General features: G+C 46.6%; 1 protein-coding gene across 1 annotated transcript in view; it reads right to left on the bottom strand.

The window, feature by feature from the left end:
* Positions 1-15,564, bottom strand: part of TGM5 (transglutaminase 5) — a 32,797-nt gene that overhangs the window by 4,825 nt on the left and 12,408 nt on the right. The window contains exons 5-9 of the mRNA XM_044231334.1: positions 13,317-13,445; positions 12,550-12,727; positions 2,152-2,290; positions 1,270-1,373; positions 929-1,168 (exon numbers count right to left, since the gene is read on the bottom strand). Coding sequence (XP_044087269.1) covers positions 929-1,168; positions 1,270-1,373; positions 2,152-2,290; positions 12,550-12,727; positions 13,317-13,445 — 790 coding nt within the window. The remainder of the gene's footprint in view (positions 1-928; positions 1,169-1,269; positions 1,374-2,151; positions 2,291-12,549; positions 12,728-13,316; positions 13,446-15,564) is intronic.

Here is a 15,564-nt window from a genome sequence, read left to right as displayed (position 1 = left end):
ACTTGAGTCCTTGCCTCAGGACCTGTTCTGGGTCCCCCAACCAAGATAACCCCCGAGTGGATGGAGGTGAAGGGGATGGCAAATAGCCAGCTGGGCTGTGTTCAGTGCTTACCTCTTGCTGTGTAAAACCCCTTCTTAGGCTCAGATTCTGGAGCTTCTCTGTGGGTCCCAAAAGCTCACTTAGACAAACCACAGATTAATTCTACTTGCCAGCACTCCCAGCCACTGCTCAGCTACCCGCCATTCCCCCATTTTCCTGATTCACTCTTGCTCCTCACTCAGCTTCTGGTCCTCAAACACTATATTTTCCCTTGGCTCCCTGGGGGTTGAACCTAGTGGTTGGTGTTTCTCAGATCTTGAGAATAAGTTCACGCCTGACTAATAGGGTGCCTATTCGCCCCTGCTGACTTGAGTAAGAAGCCCCTGTCAGGTCTCCCATGTCTCAGATCCAACCTCTGCAGGAGGTAGGTGTCCAGAGTAAACATTCGGCCTTATGTTAGCCTTGGTGCTGGTTGGTGGTCTGGATTGTCCTCCAAATACTCAATTAAGCAAAGTTAATTAGGCAATATGTTAAATGAAATTCATTAAATTAACTAATAGGATAGTGTTTACTAAATCCCCTCCCATCTTGAGACAGAGGCTAACTTTTCAGAAAGGCTATTGGTGGGATGCCTGTCAGTGGCCCTACAGTCAGTGTGAACATCTTGTGGAGAATGCTCACTGGCCTGTGGGGATTTGGGGGGGTGGGGTGGCGGTGGGCACAAGGAAGTGAGGCAGTGGGAACATCTCAGTTGGGATCCTAAAACTGAGGAGACAGTGGACCCAGGTTCTGTCCTTCAGATTCCATCTGGTTCCCCAGCTGCTGGGAGGTTCCCTAGGGAAGGTGTCCCCAGGACTTGGTCTCTGGTGGGGGCCGGCTCCGTCATACCTTCTATGTATTTGTAGTTCTCCGTAATGTCATCTCGCTCGTCACTTTGAATGCTCTTGGTGCTGATAAAATTGCCAACAGTATTCGTGTCCCGGTGAATCTTCTGTTCCTTCCCTCCGTAGACAAGCCAGGACATGCAGTCAGCATTCACCATGGAAAAGGCAAACGCTGTGTCATAGTTCAGTTCCACCTCTCCCTCTTTGATGGCTCTGACGGAGGCAGGGCCGCAGCAGTAGAGGCCTGAGGAGAACAGAAGAGCCACAATGGTTGGTTGCCGCAGGGTCAGGCAGGGGCAAGGGCGGATTCTGTGGGAGTGGGTTCCACCTTCTGAACAGCCTCACCATTGCTTGTCTCCTGAGGTGTGGCATCCAGCACCTGCCAGCCTCCATATCCAGGAGGGAGATCCTTTCGGGCCATCCAGCACTCATTCCACACGTGAAAATTCCTAAAGGAAAAGCCGGAGGAGTCAATGTCAAATGACACTAAAGGAGAGTTTGTAGTGCTTGTGTTCTTTCCAGAGCAAGATAGGGGGCGGAGGGCAAATGGACTGCTAAACAGAAAGACAGATTTAGGGGCGCCTGGGTGGCTCAGTGGTTAAGCCGCTGCCTTCGGCTCAGGTCATGATCTCAGGGTCCTGGGATCGAGTCCCACATCGGGCTCTCTGCTCAGTAGGGAGCCTGCTTCCCTCTCTCTCTCTGCCTGCCTCTCCATCTACTTGTGATTTCTCTCTGTCAAATAAATAAATAAAATCTTTAAAAAAAAAAAAAAAGAAAGACAGATTTAGTGCCCCCGAGGCCATCAGACCTCCATGGTTGAGTGATGGCAGCTCTTCCTCGTGTGAGCCTCAGCTTGCTCAGAAAAGAGTTTTCTTCTGGGAATAGAGAGTGAAGACTTCCCAAACTAACTGAGGTTAAAATCTCTCTCTCACTCCCTTCAAAAGATCCTCAGGGCCCTCAGAGCCTCATGGCCCTGTATGTGCTGCTGACAAAGAGATGACAGAGGGAAATGTCACCCAGGCAGAAAACTCTTGTGATGTGAAGATTCTAAACGCAGAATCAGTTTTGTGTTCAGCTGAGGCTCAGCCTTCAAGTTGGGGATACAGAGCCCTGGGACTGGTGAATGTGGAGGGGCCATGAGAGGGCAGCAGGCTCATGGGTGCAGTCCTGCCCCACTCTCTCCTGGAGGGGTTTGCCCCAGAAAGAGATGGGGAGGTTGTTTCTCACCAGACACTGTCCTTCTTCTTATTCTCCAAGATCCTGCCCGTGCTGTCATAATACTCATCTATGATCAGGTTTCCATCTGTATCGTGGCCAGAGTCAAAATTGGTGATCACACGGGTAGGGATCCCCAGGCACCTCATTACTGCAGAAAGAGAAAACAAAAATCTCCTGTGGGCTGTGGATTCAGGAATCCTATGGATTCTTTGGGCCCAGGGAAGCCACTCATTTGGCACTCCCAGGACCTGTAAGGAGCTGTTGGGGCTATGGGTTGGTGATATTGCCAACCTCTCTTCCCACCTTCCTGAGCTCCTCTCTGGGGCTCATTGAAGAAACTCTGGGCAAAGTTTAAGCTTCTGGTTGCTCAGACAAGCACTGCCAAGGCCAAGCAAGTTGTGAGTTCTCCTGCCTGCAAGCAGGAGGGGCCAGGAACACCTCCTTTGGCAAGACTCAGTGGCCTGACTCGGTCTCACTTCCCTTTTGGCCTTGAATCTCCATCTTCAAGCCAAATAGCTAGGATTTTGACTCAGACCATCAAATTCTTTGAAAAGAGGTCTGTGGTTTGGATTCCTTTTCCATGGGTGTCTTGGAAGCTTATCAAGGAAAGCCTCACAAAGGAAGGCAGAAAAGGAAGGAAACTGTGTAACAAATGCTTAGAAAAGTGAGAATTTGTACCCAATAGAGAAATTCTAGGAAAGAGGTACAACCTTGTTTTTATTCATGAGGAGACATCTCTTCCCTTTGCCAGCCAACTTCTTTTGCTTTGTCCCCATATTTCCCCTCTTCGGTACTCTTTAAGTGCAGCGATATTCTACCACCAATGTTCTGGGGGCCCTCTCCCTTCAAGTCCAGCATTGGTGGTCCACCCCATTCAATAATAATAATAATAATAGTAGTAGTAGTAGTAGTAGTAGTAGTAACATAGTAATAATAATAATGATTCAATAATAATCACATGTGCCGGGCATGTTGCTAAGTTACCCTCAGGACAACTCTACACAGAAGCTGCTATTATTATCCCCATGTTAAAGATTAAGACTCAGAGGCTAAGAAAAGTTAGCAACCTCGACCAAAGTCACACAGCTAGGCAGTTACAGACCTGTCACTCAAATCCTGATTATACTGCTGAGCTCGTGCTCAATTCTGAGCCTGTCTCCCAGTATTATGCACACAGTTCAGTGCTCTAGTATTTTCACCTTATTAAACATATCAAGCATTTTCCTATGTGATCAAATATTGGCATGAAGCCTCTCCAGGTCAGGGTGGGGACACATCTCTGGATATACCTTGGAACAGTGAGGAAAGAAGCCCAAAGGGGAAACTGGTGCTCTCTTGGAGTGGCAGGTCTGTGCAGGGCCAAGGAATGAGGGCAGGGAGGGAGCAGGGCTGATAGGTGAATTGTGAGTGGAGGTAACAAAGGACAGCCTCATAGGAGAGGGAGAAGTTTGGAAAAGCTGCCACTAAAGGAACATGAGACAGGAGGAAGGTGAGAGCATCAGATGACTCAGGACCATTGCACAGAACACATTTCTGCTAAGATTACAGTCAGGAGGGTGGGTAAAAGGATACTCAGAGGAGGCACCAAGGAGGGTGGGCGGGGAGAGCAGGAAGCAAGCCTCCGAAATTCACCCTGACTGATCACAAACAGCCAGTTGGAATGTTGGTGGTGGTGTCAACTCCTGCTTAACAAGGCCAGACTGACCTTTCCCACCTGAACACAGGTCATTATTCTCACAGCATTCTGAAGTTCTCTAGTAGATATAGCACACGGCTTGTAATGATTTGTTTGCAAGTAGGCCCTCCTAAGGGCAGAGTTTGTGTAATATCCATCTTTACCATTATACAGCTATTAACAACACAGAGCCAGACCTGTTTTGATTTGGTGCATTGTTGCTAGACAGGTGAATGAGTATCCCAGGACTCTCTTCCCCTTTCTGGTGATTTCTGACTTGACACTCAGCGCTATCGTAATGACTGTGCACCACGCTTTGAGTAAGCTTGACTGTAAGCTTTGGAGTGGTGATGGATTTGCCCTCATCTGTTCCCACCCCTGGCTTATGAGAGGCCTGGGATGGGGGACAACAGCCTGTCCCAGTGAGGCCACATGGGGCAAGAATGGTTGTTAACATTCTAAACAATGTTTAGGGTGAAGAGTGAGTGAGTGAGGGGATTGAGGCCTCCTTTAGCTTCCACATCACACTAAAGGAGCTAACAGCGCCCAGAACTGCATGAGGCTGTACACTCATATTTTCCTGGGTTCTTGCTCCCTTTGTCCTGCCTGCTCTGTCCTCCCACAAAAAGCTCATCCTCTGTCATGGACTTGTCTCTCCCTGTGTGCCCACAACTTCCGAATTTGAATCTTGGGCCTGTATGGAGACCTCATTGCTGCTGCTTTTTTTTTTTTTTTCCATTGATAACTTATTAACATACAATGTATTACTTATTTCAGGGGTATAGGTCTGTGATTAATCAGTCTTACACAATTCACAGGACTCCCCATATCACATACCATCCCCAGAGTCCATCACCCAGCCACCCCATCCCGCTCACCCCCCCTCCCCTCCAGCAACCCTCAGTTTGTTTCCTGACATTAAGAGTCTCTTACGGTTTCTCTCCCTCTCCAGTTTCATCTTGTTTCATTTTTCCCTTTCCTTCCCCTATGATCCTCTGTCTTGTTTCTCAAACTCCTCATTTCAGCGAGATCATATGATAATTGTCTTTCTCTGATTGACTTTTGCTTAGCATAATATCCTCTAATTCCATCCATGTTGTTGCAAAAGGCAAGATTTTTGGATGGCTGCATAGTTTTCCATTGTATATATATAACACATTTTCTTTATCCATTCATCTGTTTATGGACATCTAGGCTCTTTCTATAGTTTGGCTATTGTGGGCATTGCTGCTATAAATATTCGGGTGCACATGCCCCTTTGGATCACTACATTTGTATCCTTAGTGTAAATACCCAGTACTGGAATTGCTGGGTCATAGGGTAGCTCTATTTTCAACTTTCTGAGGAAACTCTATGCTGTTTTCCAGAGTGACTGCACGAGCTTGCATTCCCACCAACAGTGTAGGGACCTCGCTGCTTCTAAACACACCCCCAGTTTTGCTTGTCTTCCTTGCCAGCTGAAGGCATCACCATCATTACAGTGCCAGGCACTGCACAGGCATGATCTCATTAAACTATCTCCACAATCCTGGAGTTATCCCCACTTTAAAGAGGAGAAACCTGAAGCTTAGAGAGGTTGAGGTCACATGGCAGAAAGAGGAGAGCCGGGGCAGGATTTAAGCCCATGTTTCTCTGATCTCAAAGCATCCCCATGCTTCTAGCAACAGGCCACACTGCTGCAACTTCACCAAGCATCCAGGCAACAGCTCATTCTCAGTGCATCTTTCTCTGTGAGTTTTCACTGCCTACTTCACACCACACTAACCTCCCTTCCCATGCTCTCACTTAATCCCAGTCACTGCTACATATTTTATCAATGGATGGAGCTCTCTGGGATTTCCTGCATTTGTCGATCTTGTCAGCCAGATCACACATCCCCCTGGAGTAGGACTCTCAGAGGACACTTTTCTTGCATTTCTTTGTTTCCAGCATAATGTTGGGCATAAAGTAGATGATCATTAAATTTGTGCTGACATGAGTTGTCTTTAACCTGTCGAAAAGGTTTCCGCAGACTGTCAGTCCTAGTGACTCACAGTTTGACATGAGATTCAGGTGACTCTTACGGTGATAATTTTTTGGGAGCTGAGTCCCTCATAAAAGGGAGGTGTGTGTTTTTGTGTGTGTGCACATGCTTGCACGCACACACAGTGATGCTTAGACAAAGGTGGGCACGATATCAGAATCGGGAGAAGGCTGCAGATTTCCCAAGGGATACACCACACCACACTGCCAGCATGAATTACTATGTCTCTTCATTCAGCCATTCAGCACTCATTCAGTGATACATGTCAGGCCCCTGAGATTAACCAGGCAATGGGTTAGATGCATACACAGAAATGAAAGACATCCCTGTCCTCAAGGAGTGTAGCTCATTTTCGACTGGTACATCCCAATGGTGTATCAGAACATGGAGGCTGGGGGCGCCTGGGTGGCTCAGTGGGTTAAAGCCTTTGCCTTCGGCTCGGGTCATGATCCCAGGGTCCTGGGATCAAGCCCCGAATCAAGCTCTCTGCTCGGCAGGGAGCCTGCTTCCTCCTCTCTCTCTCTCTCTCTCTGCCTCTTTGCCTACTTGTGATCTTTGTCAAATAAATAAGTAAAATCTTAAAAAAAAAAACCAAAAACCATGGAGTCTGTTTCAGGACTGGCCATGTAGCTTCTCACAAGTTCTTTTCCGTCCCCTGCTCCCCTATTACCTCCTCATGTGGAAATGTGACTCTCATTTAAAAGAGAAATCAGTGAGGCACCTGGGTGGCTAAGTGGGTTAAGCCTCTGCCTTTGGCTCAGGTCATGATCTCTGCCCTGGGATTGAGCCCCACATTGGGCTCTCTGCTTAGCGGGGAGCCTGCTTTCTCCTCTCTCTCTGCCTACTCATGATTTCTGACAAATAAGAAAATAAAATCTTAAAAAAAAATAAAAGATAAATCAGTGTAAATTCCAGTTCAATTTGTTGAAATAATTTGGTCAACTTTGCTGCCACCCTTCCACGGTTTATACTGAAGAATATAGTCAAAGCTTCAGCTAATAGAGTTGAAGGGACTGCATCTAAATATGATGATATTTAGCATCTTTTAATTTTTTCCTGGACACATAAATCTTCCATATGGGAAAAGTACCTTCCCCTCCTATGCCTTTAATTGTTCCTTAAGCCCAGAAGGATATATTGTCTTGATTTTTCAGCTATACCTTCACAAGGTCATATTAGAACTGTTCTTCACTATCTGCAATGGCAATGAATTCCAAAACTGCTCTAAAAAATGTCTACTATAGGGGCACCTGGGGGCTCAGTTGGGTAAGAGTCCGACTCTTGATTTCAATGTAGGTCATGATCTCAGAGTTGTGAGATCAAGCCCCAGTCAAGCTCCACACTGAGCATAGATCCTGCTTAAGATTCTCTCTCTTTCTCCCTCTATCCCTCCCCTCCTCACACACACACACTCTCTCTCTCTCAAAAAAATAATAACAAATAATGTCTACTTAATAAAATTACCAAGCATGTAAAGAAGCAGGAAAATACGACTCATAACCAGGAAAATGTCAATCAATAGAACTAGATCTAGAAATGACAGAGATGATAGGATGAGCTGACAAGGACCTTAAAGCAGCTATTTTAAATATTACAAATATGCTCAAGAGGAGGTAAAAGAAAACATGAACATAAGAAGAGAAATGGAAGATAGAAAGAAGATCCAATGGAACTTCTAAAGATGAAAAATACAATATATAAAACAAAAAACATATTGGACAATATATTGCACTATAACAATATATTTTTCCTCCTGTAAGAGCACTTTCAGAGACAATGTTACATATTAAATACATCAAAATGTTTCCCTCTTATGGGGGGAGATGAATAGGAATAGGTTATAAGACAAAAGTGAGGGAAAACCAATTAGTTAGGTTTTTTTAAAGATTTTTATTTATTTATTTGATAGAGATCACAAGAAGGCAGAGAGGCAGGCAGAGAGAGGGAGGGGGAAGCAGGCTCCCTGCTGAGCAGAGAGCCCAATGCGGGGCTCGATACTAGGACCCTGGGACCATGACCTGAGCTGAAGGCAGAGGCTTTAACCCACTGAACTACTCAGGTGCCCCAATTAGTTAGTTTTTTAAAAAGGGGCATGAAGCAATAGTTGAAATGAGATGGGTTGTTGGTTTGAACCAGGATGGTGGCAAGGAAGATAGTGAGCTGTGATGAGATTCTGGAAACATTTAAAAAAATAAATAAAATAAAATAAAATAAAAAGGGACATGAGCAGATCTGTTATGATAAATATTATGAAATGAGGAATATGATTCATTTAATCCTAAACCCTCCAAGGAACAAAGAAAGGAAATAATGTAAAAAAAAAAAAGTGATTGAAATTATGGTGAACTGAATTTTAGGAGATGACCAGAAACACTTTGTGAATGAGACCCAGCAAGACCTCTGGAGTCCAAGAGGCTGAGATTAAAACAGTATCAGACTAAATATAATAGCTAACATTTATGTAAAGCTAACCAAGTGCCAGGCATTTTTCTAGGTGCTAGCCATATATTAACCCACAACCTGGTAAGGGAACATTCCATACAACCCAAGATGTCTCATAAATCAATGGAGAATAATAGTAGATTTGTGTTTGAGCCAAAGGATGAAGCAAAATAATACACCAGGACCTTGGCTGAGGTTCTTTTTGTAAGAGCTAAAGGCTCAATAAAAACAATGAGAATAACAGTTGTATTCAAATGAAGACAATGAGGTACTTTATAGAGGCCACTACACAACTGAGTGAGAAGAAATCTTAGGTGGACATCTAGCCTGGGTGTGTTCAATAAAGTATTAAGCAGAGAATCCTATATACAAGACAAGACAAGAGTAGGGACCCAATATACAAAAAATATACAGATGGGGTAGTTTTGGATGCAGAGAGGAGGGCCCAGTCCCGAGCAACACAGCCTCGTCATTTTCCACCACCCTTCCCACCATGGCTCTTGGGCCCAGGTGTCTACAGAGGAGGGGAATCATACTCCATAGACCTGCTCACAGTCAGAGTTCATGTCTTCCAAGTCGTTGCCGCTCCTGCCCCTTGCAGCTGTGGGCAGGAACAGACAAGGCACCTTCCTAGGATGTTTAGCTTTAAAACAAAAACAAAACCCCAATTTTATTGAGATATAATTCATATAACATGAAATTCCCCCTTGTAAAATGTACAATTCAGGAGTTCTGGTCTAAGATGGCGACCAAGGAAGACCCTGAACTTAACCTCCTCCACACACACCAAATCTATACCTATTTATCGAACACTTCCTTTTGAAGAAGAACTGAGGGCTGACTGAACAGCTTCTGCATAACAAAAGACAGACCACATAGAGAGTGGCAAGAGAGAGGGAGACATAGTGACAAAGGGAACCCCCACCCCAACTCTGGGAACTGCAGGGGGGATGGATGATACTGGGAACCAGACTTAGAACCCTGACAAATGGGGGTGGGGGTAGGGGTGGGCCTGCTGGAACTCTCTCCAGGTTCCCTGTCACAGGGAGTAGATGGCCAGAAAAGGAAAAGCCTGATGACTAAGAGCTGTGGGTGGCCAGCCCGGAGTGCAGAGAAGGTAGGCCAGAGATTTGTCTGAAATTCCTAAAATAACAGCCACCTAAATGAGTGTCAAAGTAAAAACCTGCTCAAAAAATTGAAAATGTATCTTTGATGCAAGCAAATTTTCCTTTTGGTGATTTTTTTTCATTAGGAAGTTGAAGTTAAAATATTGATGTTTAAAAAGGCCGTTCTGAACAGAGGCAGTGCTGCAGAGGGAAGAATGCATTTCTGAGTCAGACACAAGAGTCACTTTTCTCATCTGTAGATGATGCTACCTCGCAGGTGGTCCTGAGTGAAAGTACCCAGAGTACCCAGCATATGCCTGAAGTCCAGAGGATGCTGGGCAAATAGCAGTTGTTAGTGAGGTTTATGCATCAGTATAGCCTAGTGGTCACAGCGTGCCAGACCTGGGTATGAGACCCGCCCTGCTGCTCAGTTTACTCATCCGCAAAGTGGAGATGATGATGGTAGATCCTACCTCCTAAGGTCATTTGGGGGGATCCCACAAGGTGATCCTAGCTGTACTTGCTAAACATTCCCGGCCCTGTTTATTCTTAGCACTCTTCATATATGTATTCCCTCAGTTCTTCCAATAACCCTATGAGGTAGGTACTATTACTTTCTCCATTATAAGTCTGGGACCCAAGTTAAGTGACTTGCCCAAAGCTATTCAGCCAACTGATGGTAGTGCTGATATTTGAACCCAAGCAGCCTGCCTCCAGAGTCCACATGCCTCACCATTTAGGTTGTCAAGATTTTAGCACGATGCCTGGCACTAAAGAGGTCCCCAATAAATGACAGTTATTGTGAGTGTGAAATAACAATACTAACAACAAATGTGCTTTGGCAGCTATATTGAGCTAAGGAATTTGTTAAGTCCTGGGATTTGATAAAGGCTAGGTCTTACTCAACTTTGTATCCAAGAGTACTTAAAGCACCATACCTAGTATAGAATAAGGACTCAATAAGTGTGGCTGAATGAAAAAAATCAATTTTTCAAACAGATGCACTTATTAATATACCCCACAGGGGCCCTTTTGGGGAAGGCTGCTGCTGCTTGAGCTACAATTGGATCAAGTCACATTTGACCCACTTTGCCCAACCCTTTGCTTCCCAGGTCACTAAGGGGCCATGATTCTCAAAAACATTTTAATTGGCTTGCTCTCCTTGCATAATCTCCATTTACTGGCTCCACCCCTCTCATCACCCAGTTCCAGACAACCACACCCAAAGCCCTAGTCCTCTCTGTCCTCACACACACACACCCAGCCCATTCCCCTCTAGGTTTTTCCATGCGGAGGAAAGTTCCCTCTCCATCATGCCCAAGAGTAATCCATCCTCTGCCTGCCAGTCCTGTGTCTGCTCCCTGGATGACTCAGACACCCCAGTTCACCCATATCTCTGTGGCTCCCCGGTATCAAAGCTATTGAATTTCTGGTTTCCTGTCCCTGAGCAATAGAAGCCTCCGAGTCAAGGTGCGGCTCTGCAATGGCAGAGGAGGAAGAGCTCAGGACTTCTTCCTCATCAACCCATGAAGTCATTCTCTGTGGGTGTTTGCAAAAACTTCCTTGTACCCTTGGCCAGAGGCCTGGCACTTGCTCCCCAGCATCAAGGCGCGGGGGTGTCCCTAGGCTTCCCCAAGAGTCCAGAGATGGGCTTAGCACACATAAGCACACAGACTGCACCAGGTTTTGCCATGCAGGGAACTTCGTTGTTGTTGTTTTTAAGATTTATGTATTTATTTTAGAGAGGGACTGAGAACACAGTGGGGAGGGGAGAAAGGAGAGTGAGAGAGAGAGAGAATCTTAAGCAGACACCACTGTGAGCACAGAGCCTGATGCGGGGCTCCATCTCATGACCCTGAGATCATGACCTGAACTGAAACCAAGAGTCGGATGCTTAACCAACTATGCCACCTAGGCACCCCTGTCATATAGGGAATATTAACATGAAAGGCCTGAGCCCTCGAGGAACACTAACATTCCTGGGTTGGAATAGAGGGTGCTCTGAGCAAAAGTAGTTATTTGGCCTCTTTTCCCAGCTAACAATAGTAAGAGTTTCCTGACCATGACCCAAGTCAGGTACACAGATATGCATGCCTAGAGGATGAGAGCTAGTCTAGGCACGGAGGACAGGGTGAGGGTCAGGACCAGTAGCAGGTTGGGCCCTGGGTGAGGCAGAAGGCTTCCTCCTGCTATGTCTAATATGTGACTCATTTCCAGGTATCAGTTGCCTCAAGATTCACCACTCCCCACTTCCTTCTGCTTACTCCTCTTGCCACCTACTAATCAACTTCCATCGGCTTTCCTTCTCCATTACATATTTTTATTTATTTTATTTTTTAATTTTAAAAAAGATTTATTTATTTTTTATTTGAGAGAGAGAGAGAGCAAGTATGGGAGCCCAAGCAGGGTGTGGGGAGTGTTGGTGGCAGAAGGAGAGGGAGAGAATCTCAAACAGACTCCCTGCTGGGCACAGAGCCATCTCTCAAGGCCAGAGCCATCTCATGACCCCGGGATCATGACCTGAGCTGAAATCAAGAGTCGGATGTCTGATTAACTGAGCCATCCAGACACCCCCACCTCCCATACATAATTTTTAGATTTTCTTCTACTAGTGTAACATATACTTCCTATCTGAAGAACTGATCTCCCATTTTCCTTCATTCCCTATCTCTCTTGACTGAGTCAGGCCTCTAGACCTGCTGAACATGAGACAACTCCAAATTCAAGGTCATTTTACTTCAGCCGCCATCTTGCTCTGACCCTATGGGGCCCACACCACCACTGTGATGCACATTTCTCTTCCAGGTCAAGATCACTCTCCAGGCTCAGAAAGGACAATAATCAGTTTGTAAGTTTTCTAATTACTTGACCTTTCATCTCATTCCTGTCTGGAACCAGACAATTTCTAGCCAGGCTCTTAGGCTGTCCAAAACCAAAGGAAGAGAAGAGTGGGGAAGGGTGCAATTTCATCCTCAGAACCACTCTTTAAGCCCAGACACATGAAGCCTGAAGCCAGTGATGAGACAGTTCTACAGAAACGACTTCCTTTGAAATATTCCCTGGTGGGACTTGTGCAAGGCTGGAACAAGAATGGTTCAGAGGGCCATGACATGGGCCAGAAGACTTTGGGTTTTCTCCATGGGGCCCTTTCCGCTCCCTACCTGTGCACATGATGGCAGCAAAGACCCAGCACTGCCCGTAGCGCACTGGCTGGCAGCCTGCGGCATGCCACTGTTTCAGAATGGCCACACTTCCTGTCCACTCCGCAGGGTTGACCCCGTCTAAGTAATTCTCACTCCAGTTTCCATTGAGCACCCCGTTGTCATCATTGCTGTTGATCTGAAGAGAAACCATATGCAGACACATTAAAAGCATCCTTTTCCTCAGCAAGATGTAATGTGTGGGCTTCCTCACAAGGTTTGTGGGCCCGAGACACAGCAGACTCCTTGATCTCATTTTACGTGGGACTTTCCAGACCTGCTAGGGAAGGGGTGGGGTGGGAAGCCAGTCATTCTGACTTGTCTCCACTGTTAATTAGTTTAATATTCTATTTCTACCCACCCCCTTCAAAGCAAGAGCTCAGCTTTTCGTGCTCTTAAAAATCCTTCAGAGCAAAGGAAATTTCAAAAAGACAAGACCATTTCCCAAACCAGAGCTACACTCAGCCTTCCCTAAAAATTGCACTTTGGAATTAATCAAGGTGATGGCCCACACCCAGCTAATTCAGACCTCAACTGAGAAAACCTGTTACCCAGATTTTTGTCCTCAGTCTCAGCCAAATTGGCCTTGCCAGAGGGCCCCTGCTCTTGATTCTTCATCCCTCCATTGCAGGGGGCAACTGTTAGTTGGCACCCCTACCCCACACACAGCTTCCTCCCTCTCTGGACACACGCTGGGTGGGCAGAGCCAGAGCCAGATCCAAGCTCACCATGGCACACACCACTCTGCTGAGGTAGACCGGGCTTGCCCGCAGGGCACAGTCTGTGGCTGGGTCGATCTGGAAGTTCAGGCTCTTGTCTAGCAGCTCCAGGCAGATGTCTATGATATTCTCTTCAAACTACAAGGGGAGATGCAGAGGGGCGGAGTGCCCATAATTGGCACAGGCAGATATGGGAAGAAATTCAGACCCACCCCGCCCAGCTCTCAAATAGAGTGTGTTTGTGGAATGCAGACCTGTGTGGAAGGTAACTGTGTCCAGTAGCCCAGACATGAAGGGCATCCTAAGCCAGATGCTGGGTCTCAGAGCTCTGAGAGCTGTGGGGTCACAAGCCACAGGGTTTGCATATCCTACAAATCAAATCCCTGGTTAAAATGAGTCTGACTGGTTAAAAAGTCTCCTTTTCCTCTTCACCTTTCAATGCCCACACTCCTGGAGCCCATGGGATGTTCTTGCTGAAACCATGTTGCCTCATCCTCCACCTCCAGCTGCTGACCCAGCTCATCATTGGCAGCTGTGGCTCAGGTGCTGCTGCCAACTTGCCTTGGCACCTGTGACTCAGTTGGGCTCTGGAATGACTAATAGCATGTGAGGTACAGAAACTTCCCACCCAAGGCAGGCTGACCTGTCCTTCAGGCTTGACATGGATGCCACTTTATCTGAGGCTTTCTCTGAACCTGAGCCTGCTTTAGCTTCAGGTAGGATGGAGGCAAGTTCTGTCTTCCCTGCCTGAGCATATGCTCTGTCTCTCTCTAGCTGTTCTTCTTCTTCTTCTTTTTTTTTTTTTTAGGTTTTATTTATTTATTTGAATGAAAGTGGGGCATGAGCAGGGGGGAGAGGGAGAAGCAAGCTCACTGCTGAGCAGGGAGCCTGACGTGGGACTCAATCCCAGGACCCCGGGGTCATGACCTAAGCCAAAAGCAGACACAGCCAACTGAGCCAACCAGGTTCCCCCTCTCCAGCTGTTCTTGCAACTCTATGCCCCAGAACTGGCACAGTGCCCAACACATAGTAGGGATTCCATGCATTCACAGTTGAATGAGAGTAAATTAATGCATTTACTCCCATGTAATATTCCCACTGGACAATAAATAGGATTAGGAGGTTTCTTTGACCCATGTTCCTCAGGGGACAGTTCCATCAGTTCACTTTTCTGCTTTGAAATGTTTGAAGTCCTCGGGGCCTTCAGAATCAAAGCTCTCACCTCCTCTAAACATAAGACCTTCCCTGATCCGGCCCCCTTCTACCTCTCCAGCCTCATGGCTCAACACCTCCTGTCTCATCATTTTGCTTCAGCAAAAATCAGATTCCTTGTAACTGTTGCAGCAGACCAAACCATTTCTCCCCTTTGTGTTTCGGCTAATGTGTCACTCTGCCTGGGATATTTTCTCCACTTTCCTTCACTTGGCTAACTCAGTCCAAACATCTCCCTTCCTAGGAAGCTTCCTTGAGAGCTCCATACCCAACCACATGCTCCTCCTCTGGTCTCCCAGAACCTCCTGTGCCCATCTCACTCTTTGCAATACCCACTGCATGGTAAGTGACCTGCTTATGTGACTGAGTCTCCATTACACCGTTAGCTCAGAGACCGCGTTGAATTCATGTTCACATTCCTAGCACCTAGCACCCGGCCTGGCCTTCAGTAGGCATTCAGTGTGAGTCCACTAAACGAGAGGCAAGGAGAAAGGGAGGGGGGTCAGAAAGAAGGAGTTGCTCACTTCTGTTGCTCACAGATGATGATAAGTTCCTGTCTCTAGCGGCTCTCCAGATCCTCATTTGTCCATGCTAAGTGAGGAGCTGGGGAGGTCAGTTGGGGCCCGTTGAGGCTACCATATCTCATCTTACCTATGGCCACCTGGGGGGGCCTAGGCTGTGTGGCTGCAGCCACATGTGTTAGAGTTCAATTTGGGCAGGTCTAGGAGAGGAACCCATATCAAATGGACACAAGGGTCCCCAGGATTTCCCAGCCAATAGCCGGCTGGCTGCGGGAGCTGGTCTTCTCCCGGCAATGGTGTTGAGAGAGAACCCTCTTCCCTGGCCTGGTGCTGGACTTCCTGGAGCACCTGCTGGAGGCTGAACTTTATGTGGGAGGCAGGCTTTCATCAAGGCAGGAGTTGCAAAACACTGTGATGAACACAATGGAATTTTTATTAAAAAATCATGTTTTGGAATATACACAGAAAAGAAAATGTAGAGAAACATACACCATGCTAGTGACAGTGCTTAGCGTGGCCTTCAT

The sequence above is a fragment of the Neovison vison genome, chromosome 13, assembly GCF_020171115.1.
Source record: "Neovison vison isolate M4711 chromosome 13, ASM_NN_V1, whole genome shotgun sequence".
Taxonomy (NCBI): domain Eukaryota; kingdom Metazoa; phylum Chordata; class Mammalia; order Carnivora; family Mustelidae; genus Neogale; species Neogale vison.
Note: the sequence above shows the minus strand (reverse complement) of the source record. Positions and strands in the feature narration are given on the sequence as shown.